General features: G+C 46.0%; 1 protein-coding gene across 1 annotated transcript; it reads right to left on the reverse strand.

Moving 5' to 3' along the window:
- Positions 1 to 403: 403 nt before the first annotated feature.
- On the reverse strand, positions 404 to 6,525 carry LOC142659833 (cytochrome c oxidase subunit 7A2, mitochondrial-like). Its single transcript, XM_075836339.1, has 4 exons — positions 6,365 to 6,525; positions 2,713 to 2,802; positions 1,841 to 1,925; positions 404 to 537 (listed from the first exon to the last, which is right to left on the reverse strand). Exons 1-4 carry the CDS (start codon positions 6,449 to 6,451, stop codon positions 482 to 484), a joined length of 318 nt encoding a protein of 105 aa, XP_075692454.1. The 5' UTR covers positions 6,452 to 6,525; the 3' UTR covers positions 404 to 481.
- Between the last annotated feature and the right edge of the window lie 5,533 nt (positions 6,526 to 12,058).

The raw sequence follows: 12,058 nt of genomic DNA on the forward strand, positions 1-12,058 counted from the left end.
TTTTCGTGGCGTTTTTCGCCTGTGGCCATTGAGCGCTGTGGGCAAACACTGCCACGAAAAACGTAATCTCTGCCTCCCATTGATGTCAATGGGAGGTCAGAGACGGAAACGCCCGAAGAAAGGGCATGACGTTTCTATTTCCCGCGAGCGTTTCATACCGCTTGCGGAAAAATATTATATTCTATATTATATTGAAATCAATATGAAGCCTTTTTTTTCTCGTGCTGTTTCCGCGTCAAAAACAGCGCCAAAATACTCAATGTTTACGCTACGTGGGAGCCCGGCCTTAAAAACGTAAGAAAAGCATCGGCAGAGGACACTATCTATGTCGAGTGTCCATCCTGTATAATGAATATTCTTCGGTTCTGTAGAATTAAGAAGGAATTGATAGATGACAGTGACAAATAGCAAACACATCATGGCTTTTAATGGCGTTTCATTCTCTGTCAGGCTCTCGGACTTGCTGAAGTTCTCATAACAGTCACTTCTTCTGGGGTAAAGATGCCATGACAATATTGTAGAAGGCCAGGAGGCTCCCTGTAATACAAAGAGGATATATACAGCCATCACATGATATATGATAGGGACTGTGCATTCTGATCTCATCACTAATGTCACGGTAGGGCTATGGCTATCTGGTAACAATCACACTCAGAAGTATTTCTTCGGCATTGTCAGGTTGGGACAACACAACAGTATTTTAGGTTGTTACATGAGATTCTTGAAAGCTGTTGCGCCTTCTCTACTGTAGGGTACAATCCAAAACCTTGGTCTTTGAAGCTACTATGGTGTGGCTCATTGTGTACCAAAAGTCATTGGCACACGTTTACTAAGACAATGTTTCTACCTAGGGGCAGCTTAGGGCCTTCAATAACTGGGGCAAGGTTGAGGTCAGGACCATCAATTAGGATTGTGGCTCCGAGGTTAGGCCACCAGGGACGTCTAGCCCTACTAGAGAACATTTGGGACAGCAGCCATCCCTACTTGTCCCTGCTTATCCATACATCTTTGGATTTCCCCTTGGTACTACCGGGACTCCCTAAAGACATCTGATGTTAGAACGTTCTTGGTCACTAAGGGCTTATTTACACGAGCGTGTTAAATGTCTGTGGGACGGCCATTGAAACAGCGGCCGTCCCACGGACCTATGTAATTCAATGTGGCCAGTCACACAGCCGTTGTTTCAACAGGCCGTGTGAAGGGTCCGTGCGAAAATAGGACATGTCCATTCTTTTCGCGCCTCACGCATCCCTAGATAAACTCTCGACTATGGGGGATGCGTGACATTGCGTCCTGCAGCGCTGAGCACGGATGCACCTCGGATGTGAAAAATGGCAGTTTTTCACGTCGGTGACGCGCAGCACTCGTGTGAATCAGGCCTAACACTGTATTTTGGATGGTCTCGTATTTCGTAATTCACCCACGTATATGCTTGATTGTCAGGATTATACTCATGTGTCAGACATTGTGCACATACATGGTTACCAGGGGCACGGCGGGTCATGTCCATCATTACAGAGCGGAGTCATATACTGTATGCCTGATCACTCTGTTGTATTTTATGGAAGGTAATAAAAGCCAACCGAGCTAATGTTTGGTTTTTGGCTCAGTTCCATATGTATGCAGTGCCTTGCTCTGACCATTGACCCCCATCAATGTTATCTTATGTTATGTCTCAATGACCCGTCAAAAGCTTTTTAAACGTGTAAACCCATTATCATTAACAGTTCAACCAATAATTGAGAAATGGCTGTTGAATTCCATTGAACATTATCGTTCCTCACACTACGGGATCCTGTCTTATGTTAGTCATTGTTTATATTTTGTGGCTGTTGTATACCTGCGATGGTGATGCCCATTGTAATTCGGTAGAGGATGAGATCTCCTGAGCCTCCTTTCAGGTGAACCGGTAAGCCATTGTCAGCCTAGAAAAGGTAAAGAAATCATTAATTGTACAATCAACATACAAGAATATAGTGATCTCTTGTATTGACTTGGCAACTTGGCAGAATCATCTGTGTCTACGTGGCGGCATCATCTCTGTCTACGTGGCGGCATCATCTCCGTCTACTCTGTGGCATCATCTCTGTCTACTCGGTGGCATCATCCCCGTCCACTCGGTGGCATCATCTCTGTCTACATGTCGGCATCATCCCTGTCTACTCGGTGGCATCATCCCTGTCTACTCGGTGGCATCATCCCTGTCTACTCGGTGGCATCATCCCTGTCCACTCGGTGGCACCATGTCTGTTTACTTGGTGGCGTCATCCCTGTCTACTTGGTGGCGTCATCTCTGTCTATCTGGCGGCATCATCTCTTACTACTGGCGGCGTCATCTCTGTCTTTCTTGGCGGCATCATCTCTGTTTACTTTGAGTTGTTTATTAATCGATGTACGCCAATTTTCTGGCATAGAAAAGTCCAAAGTTTTGGCACACCCCATTATTGTGCTAAAATTTGCGACTTCTTTTCTGACAGGGATGCACAGAAAATCTGCCAAAATGTTGCCCTTGTAAATTCAGGGAAGAATGCCACCAGGGGTCACTTACTTCTCCTCCGAAACAGGGCAACACCTGGATATATGCTGAAGGTATACAGACAACTCTCGGCTGAGATGAATGGAGGTCGGCCATGATTTGGTCAGCAAAGACCTCATTCTGTATAAAACCAACAGAGAACTGGACTACTTTACGAAATGTTGGAGGAACAATACCTGAAATATTTTCTGTTTCTCTGGGACGCGGTTTTGCATCTGTACACGATTGGATGTGGAGAAAGCTCTTGAGATCCTCTGCCCCAAAATCTGTAAAGAGAAGTTTATCAGAGTTTCTTTGAATTACGACAACTCAAGATGTATAAATAATAAATCCAAGTCCTTGAGCAGCCCTTTAATATCCATCCAACGCGTGAAAACCGTTTATTAATATCTTACTTCTGTGCTGAGCTATGATCACTTAACGTCACAGGCCCAAAGCCTGAGGCTGCACTACTGAGAGATTCTGATGACAGCTCCCCTTCTGATTTCTTTCAGGTGCAGTCTTGTCATGGGGACCTTGTATGGTTTCAAGTCCGCAACAATATCTATATTTGCTACCTGTGGCATCTGATGGGCATGATAAGACTGATGGGAGGATCTGGGGGAGATTCAGTGGGTGTTGCAGCCGTGATACAGATGCTTAAAGTGTCGCTTTAACTTGGCTCTCCCGCCTGATGTTACATTAGTCATTGAAAGACGCTAGTGTATGCTGTGCGGTAGATTTGCCGAGGCAACCGTTCAATGCCGAGGAGTCTTGCGCATAGGTCCTATTCTTATTATTGACTTGCCAGCTGTACTTCCAAGCGTGCCCAAGCATCTCTCTATGCCAGATGTAAGATTGGGTGGGAGGGTGACCGTGAAATTACAGTGACACTCTAAAAGCGGCGTATTACGGCTGTGGGAAATCCCTTTAAGGCAGAATACGGGTGAATTTTAGCATATATAATACAGCCGTAACACCCGGATCGCCCGCTTTCTACATGGATCACTATTAGGTGACGATCTAAGTTTGATTCAGTAAAACCATGAGAGGTCTTGGTGTTGCGGCTGTAAAATAGATACTAACATGTGCCCACATTACACCCGTCTGTTTACAGCCTTAAAGGGGTTGTCCACTTTCATACAAATATATATAATTAAACATATGACGCACAGTTGTCATGATTACTTATATACCTTGATTTTGTATTATGCCGAATCTCCGATTCTTTGTAAACAGTGCTCTCTCCACCGGGCACGTGCCACTTCTCGTCCATGTGACATCTTGTCCTGGGGTTCGGTCGCCTGACCCACACGTCCATGTCTCTACGTGCACTCCCATCATTTGGTTTCTACTGCGTATCTCCTGTTCGGTGCATGCGTAGTAGGTGCGTCTTAACGGCGCCGACATTTAGCTGCTGCTGCGCATGCACCGAATTCCCAACAAATGCGCAGTTGAAGCTGTGGGGCAGATTTACTAATACTGTCTAAGTTTTAAATAGTGTAAACTCAGGCAAAGCCGTCAGAAAATTTACACACTCTGATTTTTGCACCAGAATTTTGGTTCCCTTTCTCTAAATAACACCCCTTTCCAGCTAATCTACGCACCCTTGTCAAGCCCAGCGCAAAAAGTGTTTAAAAGAGTTATTTTGGCTCAAGTTGAATAGTAAGGCCCTGTTCACACTGAGTTTCTTGACATGTTTTTTTGACACGGAAACCACGTCGGAAAACGCGCCAAAAAACAGCCGAAAATGCCTCCCATTGACTATACGAGGCTTACTGTAGTAAACTCACAGAGGTGATCCAGGTTATTAAAATAGATGGCCTTCAATATAAGATCGGTAGGGGTCCGAATGTTGGCACCCCCCGCCATTCAGCTGTTTGAAGAGGCCGCGGCCCTCATACAAGCGCAGCAGCCGCTTCATTGCTTACCTGGTTCTCCTCTCTATTCATATTTGTATGCGCCCTTAGGCCTTATTCACACGAACGTGTCCATTTTGCGCGCGTAAAAAATGCAGCGTTTTTCCTGCGTTGCAGTTCCGTGTGACATCGGTGTCTGCGGTTTTTACTCGTGTATGTCATCCGTATGTCATGCGTTTTTTACGACAGCAAAATAAATGAAGGAGGTGGTTTTCTTTTTCTCATCATTTCCTTAGCAACTGTTGCGGGAATCACGCACAGCACACGGATGTGCGTCCTTGTGCTGTCCGTGATTTTCACGCACCCATTGACTTCAATGGGTGCATGATGCGCAGAAAACGCATAGGACGTGCAGTGAGTTTCACACAGCGGTCACACGCTGCGTGAAAAACACGGAATGTCAGAATGGCCCCATTGACTTGCATAGGTCCGTGTGACGTGCGTTGTTTTCACGCGCGTAACACGGACGTGAAATACGCTCGTGTGAATAAGGCCTTAGGGTATGTGCACACACAAAATAAAAATCATCTGAAAATACGGAGCTGTTTTCCAGTGAAAACCGCTCTTCATTTTCAGAAGTTTTTTTATTCAAAGTCGCATTTTTCGCTGCGTTTTTAACGCCCGTTTTTGGAGCTGTTTTTCTATAGAGTCTATGAAAGACGGCTCCAAAAATGGCTGAAGAAGTGACATGCACTTCTTTTTCGCGGCGGTTGTTTTTTTTGAGTTTATGGCCAGAAAAATGTCCGAAAATAGGCTGTGTGAACATACCCTTACTTGTAGTGGTCGTGCAAGGTATCACTGTCCCAGGATAGACCATCAATTTTAATAGCCCGGATGACCCCTTTAATAAAAACGCACCGCTTCTACAGCTCATGCGCCAGGCACAAAGTTTAGTCTATGTGCAATAAAGGCTAAATGACAGCAGCGCTGAGCAGGGTATACGGGAGTACGCGACGCCACTGAACACGACTACGGCAGAGCACAGAGGTATCTCCCCGCTCTGCCATTAAACAAAAGACATGTATCCCCTCTCCACAGGATCTCCACAGGACAGGGGATACATGTGTGATCGCTGGCAGCGATAGGGAGAACGGGGGACTGAAAGTCCCCTGAAGTTCTCCATCACAAACCTCGGACTTCCGGGGTCTGTGTCGGCAGCTCCGTAGAAATGAATGGAGCGCCGGTCGTGCTTGTGCGCATGCGTGACCAGCGCTCCTTTCATTTTTATTGAGCTGCGCAGACGCCGGAAGTCAGAGGTTAGTCATGGAGAACTTCGGGGAAATCACGCAGCCGCGCATCATACACTGACGACACACGCAGCTGTTAAGTGCCTTTTCGCACGCAAAACGCCGCGTTTTTTGCTTGCGCAAAACGCACACGCTCGTGTAAATCAGGCCTAAAACTGCATCAAAATTGCATGTGTGATTCTAGCCTAAGGCTGGGTTCACACAGTGCAGATTTGCTGTGAATCTTGCATGCGTTTTTGTTTTTTTTTTAAAGCCAAAACCAGGAACAGAAGAAATATATAAAGAAAGGCCTTATAGGCCTCTTCTCCTGGATCCAATTCTGTTTCTGGCTAAAAAAAAAAAACGCATGCAAAATCTGCAGCAAATCCGCACTGTGGGAACACAACCCAAGGGTGAGGTTTTTTTTTTTGTTTTTTTTCAAATGCCACAAATGTTTTTTTCCTAGATTGAAACTTTGCTTTGTGGCGGAAGGAAAGTGAGATTTTTTGGTGCCCCAAGCGGTCGTCAGTCCATTCTTGCCCGTCACATTTTAGATAGAGTCGCTCCTTAGTCCTGATAAATCGGATACTCTGCCGATAGTATTTGAGTATTAATAGTAATTGCTAACAGTCGGCTGGGGGGTCCATCACTACAAGGGTTATTACAACTATTACGTCTCATCTTGAAGGGAGATTTCTACCTACCCAGTAACTCCTCATGGCTGCTGCTGCTGCTGCGATGGCCTGGGCTTCACTCGTCCTTTCTGGGTCATCTGACAAGGACGCACACATATGATCTTCCCTGCCAGAAATAGACGTCGCAGAGCAGCCAAAACTTCTGCATGTTATACTCGGCTACCGTGACTCTAGAAGGGGAGTAACACAAGAGAGGAGGATCATGGGAATTAAATAAAACCCTTGGACTGAGAAGGGTGCAGGAAATTATTCGTCTCTGTTGCAGCAGGTGCAGGGTTAACGTTAATATATTTGTAGCCCTTTCTCAGGCCCTAATAGCAACTATTATGTGACTTTTTGCATCCAATTTTATGTTTTTGCGTAACCATAGCATGAAATTTGCATGTACTGCAGCTGTCATACGACTCATATACCCCTATAGAATATCACCGCTAATGTACCATCTCTCAATCCCTGCAGACCCCATTGAAGGGCATGCAAATTCCCGGTAGTGAATGACTTAACCCCTTTGTAACCAGGCTTCAATGATGATTCATTCTAAGACCTCGTTCACACAGTGTTTCTTTGATGCAGATTTTGACGCATTTTCCGTTTGACAGAATCAGCAACAAAAAATGACCCCAATCGGCCTTCCATTGGTTTCAATTGGAGGATTTTTTTTTTTTCTGGATGGACTTTTTCTGCTCGCTGAAAGAAAAAGAGTCCTGCTCTATCTTGTGGCGGATTCTGCTTTTAACCGATTATTGAAATAAATTGGAAGCATCTAAGAATAGCGCCGTGCGTCTCAACGTGTTTTTTTACGTTGTTTTTGTAACAAAAAAAAAAACACTAGCGGATTTTGCAAATTAATAAGGTTTCCAATAAAAAAAAAAACAACTCAAAAAACATTTCAAAGACGTCCTCAATGTTTCTCTATGGGAGAAATATTTGCGAGAAAACTGCAAGAATTACGACATGGTAGAAATTTTTGCGACTGGTTGTGAAGTGGAGCCCTAGCCTAAATCTTTATCTAATCTAATCTATCTATCTATGTCTAGTTATGCCACTTGGAGTAAATATTTATGTAGCATATCTCCAAACCATCCCGGATTGGGCAGGACAGTCCCGGATTTCAGGCAGTGTCCCACTGTCCTGGGGCGGCATCTCCCGGACCCCGGTGTCAACTGTATCTGCGTCTTGAGGACGCAGATACAGTTGATCCCAATGCTGCAGCAGGGAACCGTCAACTCCCTGCTTCAGTATTAGTACATAGGACTCCACGGGAACAGCGCTACTTTAAGCGCCGAGCCCGAGGTAGTCCTTGATGTCACAGTCCATATATGGACAGTGACGTCAGTGGCTTCTCCTGGAGCGGAATCCCCGGCTACAGCATTGCGGACGATCTACAATGGGGATGGCACTATCTACATGAGTACTGTGTGTGGCACTATTTACATGTACACTGTGGCACTATCTACATATAGCACTTTATATGTGGGTACTGACACTAGGGGCAGCTATTGGGGCATTATACTGTATGGGGGCAGCTATGGGGCATTATACTGTATGGTGTAGCTGTGGGGGCATTATACTGTATGGTGGCAGCTATTGGGGCATTATACAGTATGGGGGAATCTATAGGGGCATTATACTGTATAGGGCAGCTGTAGGGGCATTATACTGTATGGGGCAGCGATGGGGCATTATACTGTATAAGAGCAGCTATGGGGGCATTATACTGTATGGGGCAGCTATAGGGGCATGACACTGTGTGGGCTGAACCGGTTGTGTATGGGTGGGGATTGGGGGGATAAAAGGCGTGGCTTAAAAGGGAAAAAAATTGCTGTGGTGCGCTTCGAGTGCCGCATCCGTTGTCCCATTTTGATACTTGAAAGTTGGGAGGTATGATATGGGCAGTTTATACACTGCTCAACTCTGGGATGAATTAGAATGCCCAATGACTTTTTGGTGATCCTATCCAGCCGAAAAGTGTTGGAAAAACTTGTGTGTGACTCTCTCTATTTCGCAGTCTAAGGGCTTATTCGGACGAACATGATATACATCCGTGCAACGCGCGTGATTTTCACGCGCCTCGCACGGACCTGTGTTAGTCAATGGGGCCGTTCAGAGTGTCCGTGAGTTTCACGCAGTGTGTGTCCGCTGCGTAAAACTCACGACATGTCCTATATTTGTGCGTTTTTCGCGCATCACGCACCCATTGAAGTCAATGGGTGCGTGAAAATCACGCGCAGCACACGGAAACACTTCCGTGTGACGCGCGTGATTCGCGCAACAGCAGTAAAAATTATGAATGAAAACAGAAAAGCACCACGTGCTTTTCTGTTTACAAACATACAGAGTGTCATAATGATGGCGGCTGCGCGAAAACCACGCAGCCGCGCATCATATGGTGATGACACACAGAGCTGTTATGTACTATTTGCGCGTGCAAAACGCACATGCTCGTGTGAATCCGGCCTAAGGGTATGGCCCCACGTAGCAGCATTTCCGTGGCCGCAATGCATCTGATAGCTGTGCCCGCACCCTGTCCGGCACACCTGTCAAGTTGCTAATCAATGGCCGTGCGTTGTTCCGGGTAAAACGCCTGTTTACCTGCAAAAACGTGCAGCCATAAAGGGTGTATTCATTAATGGCCGCACCATTTTGCAGGTCAACAGCCGTTTTACCCACAACGCTCAGCCATTAACCAGCAACTTGACAGCTGTTCCAAAATGTGTTCCGGATGCCGAACTATCTCCAAATTTTTTTGTCCATGGGCTTCCACTAACATTAAAGGGGTCGTCTCATCAGAAACAACCACTTTCAGAATGCGACCCCCTGGGGCTCCCTTCTGAGGAAGCTGCGGCCAGAAAATTTTGTATTACATGGGATACAGCTGAAGTCCACCAGAACGGGAATCGCTCTTTCAGAGCAGCTCTCTGATCTGGTCATAATGGGGGGTCCCGAGCTTCATGAGACAACACCTTCAATCTGGCCCTGCATACGTCAGTATGAAAATATAGTATATGGAGAACTTATATATGTGGAGTCTGAATACAAAAAAATAAAAGAATCACAGCAGGTCTAAAACAATTACAAATCCACCTCAACGTGTAAATACAAATATCGTAAAGTTGCTTTGTGTTCCCTTATCACAATCCTAAGTGAGGGTGTAATACCTAAAAGGTCCCTAGAGGGCGCACATCTGATACCTTTTAAAAATGAACAATTATTGCGGGACATGTCGCTGCCACTTGTACAGCAGAGAAAATTGCCCATGATAAATCACGATTGGCTAAGTACAGATGATATTTTTATTTTACATTTAAAGTGACGGATAAACTTCATTCTCTGACAGAGAAATGTATTTTGCTTCCCAACTTTTTGCACCTGCCCAGCAACCCAGAAATCATCAATACTGTTTATTAGGGGTGTACACTAAGAATGGACGCCCAGCCCTCCGATCCACAGCACTGCCGGGAATGTATCGCCTCCTAAGCAAAATCTCCTTAATCTGGGAAATGAGTAAATAGAAGAAGTGGAGCATAAAGTAATAGTAGTAGAAGTGATTCCACTTTCAAACATACACAGTCGAGTCCCATTATTATGACCACCTCCTACTTTCGACGTTGGCAGCGCGTAGCCCATGAAGGCAGTAATGGATCGTTGGCTGGCTTGGTGGGTATATAAGGTGTGCGCATTTTGTGAACTGTTCGCGTGCTGCTGTGGTGAAAGTTTGTCGTGAGTGGGCAAATGGCACCATTGGGAATAATTGACGTGGAAACAGCGGAGCACCACGTGCAATTGATGTGAGAGGTGAGTGTCGGCTACGAAGGAGCCCGAGGGCCGAACGACACGCTACAGCGGAGCAGGTCACCGTCAAAATCAACCAGGGGACTACCAAACGTGTCTAACACAACAGTTCAGCGAACCCGACTGCGTATGGGGCTCCGAAGCCGACGGACGGTCACTGCTCCTATGCTACCAAAGGTGCATTTGAAAAAAAGGCTTTAATTTGCACGGCAGTATCAGAATTGGGCCACCGATGATTGGAAAAGGGTTGATTTCTCCGATGAATCATGTTTTCTGTCTCATGGAACGGATGGACGTTGGCGTGTCGGGTGAGAAACATCAGAGAACAAACACCTGGCAACCATTGCTGGAAGAACACAAGCTGGTGGCGGCAGCGTTATGGTCTGGGGAATTTTTTCATGGCATTCTCTGGGCCACTCATCCATGTGGAGGGCTCTGAACCGATTTGGTTATGAATCCATCGCTGCAGATCACGTCCACCCATACCTGCGGTTTGTCCTCTCTGGTGTAGATGGAACCTTCCAGCGAGACAATGCGACATGTCACACGGCTAGAAATGTCTGACAGTGGTTGGAAGAGCACGACCAAGACTTCCAAGTACTACCCTGGCCCCCTAATTCGCCAGACTTGAACCCAATTGAGCTTCTGTTGGACCTCGATCGTCTTGTTCACTCTATGTATTCCCCCCCATGCACACCCTCCAGTAAACGTGGGATACACTGTTTTCAGCATGGCGCCGGATACCTGAAACAACCGACCAGCACCTTATGGAGTCACTCCAGCCCGTCTAGCTGCTGTCCGTGCTGCACACGGGGGTTAGGGTATATGCACACACACTAATTACGTCCGTAATTGACGGACGTATTTCGGCCGCAAGTACCGGACCGAACACACTGCAGGGAGCCGGGCTCCTAGCATCATACTTATGTACGATGCTAGGAGTCCCTGCCTCGCTGCAGGACAACTGTCCCGTACTGAAAACATGATTACAGTACGTCGTATTTCTGCTAGTCAGGGAGGGTATCCCTCAGAAATATCTGGGTCCTTTTCTGTCAAATGGCCCATCAACCTAAATGATTGAAATAAAGGGGAAGGATTTTTGTGCAGCCCCTCAGACCCGTACAATATATTACAGATGTGTCCTTCCTTACCTTTCATCTTATCTCGACATATCCTGTGAGATGTGTGGCCTGAAATGAAAAGCTTTGAAAGACATAATCTTGCGATATTCTGTCACGAGATGTCTATGCTATATGTGTCTATGTGTGGCCACCCAGTGGTTGTGATGTGAATTGCAGTCTGTCAAGTGTTTAGCTAGCATGTCACAATATTGTATTGAAATGGTTTCATGAGAAATTAGAGTACTTAACCAAATTCAAGCAAAGGTAAGAGTGGACAAATCTGTAGATGAGTCTATAGAGGAGAGGGGGGGGGGGGGGTTCAGAATATTAATTGGGGCCTGTGCATTTACACTAAATTTTATTTAAGTGCACCAGTTTGGGAACCAGGTTTGCACATCGTTGCTTTTCCATTTATAAGTGAGACTTCATAGCACCCATGCGGTGACCTGTGTGCAGTCAGTGGTTGGCAGGACACAGGTAAGTTTGGGCCCCTTCTTTGCCTGGACCCCTGACATTATTACTACCTGTACTGCTCTTAAAGTAGCCCGGATACCGGTGCAGGTGGTTCTGTAAATGTACATTCTCTCTTCATGCCTTATAGTGATCCAGCTCCTCCTGATGTGATGTCAGAGCTGTGCTGTGAGCCAATCAGGTGTCTCCTCCCTGCTGCTCCCTTTCCCCTCTTCACACCACGCCGTTTTACTGAAATCTGAGTGAAAACTGCAGCTGCATCCGCCTCCTCCCTCCTTCTCTATATATAATTATTCATATACTGTCAGAATAGTTGCAA

This window comes from Rhinoderma darwinii, chromosome 8, assembly GCF_050947455.1.
Source record: "Rhinoderma darwinii isolate aRhiDar2 chromosome 8, aRhiDar2.hap1, whole genome shotgun sequence".
Classification (NCBI taxonomy): domain Eukaryota; kingdom Metazoa; phylum Chordata; class Amphibia; order Anura; family Rhinodermatidae; genus Rhinoderma; species Rhinoderma darwinii.

Coding starts and splice junctions, on each gene's coding strand:
- LOC142659833 (XM_075836339.1), bottom strand. CDS start 6,451: ATGTGTGCGTCCTTGTCAGATGACCCAGAAAGGACGAGTGAAGCCCAG. Junction 2,803..6,364: donor CAGCCATGAGGAGTTACTGG/GTAGGTAGAAAT, acceptor TTCTCTTTACAG/ATTTTGGGGCAGAGGATCTC. Junction 538..1,840: donor AATGGGCATCACCATCGCAG/GTATACAACAGC, acceptor TTTGTATTACAG/GGAGCCTCCTGGCCTTCTAC.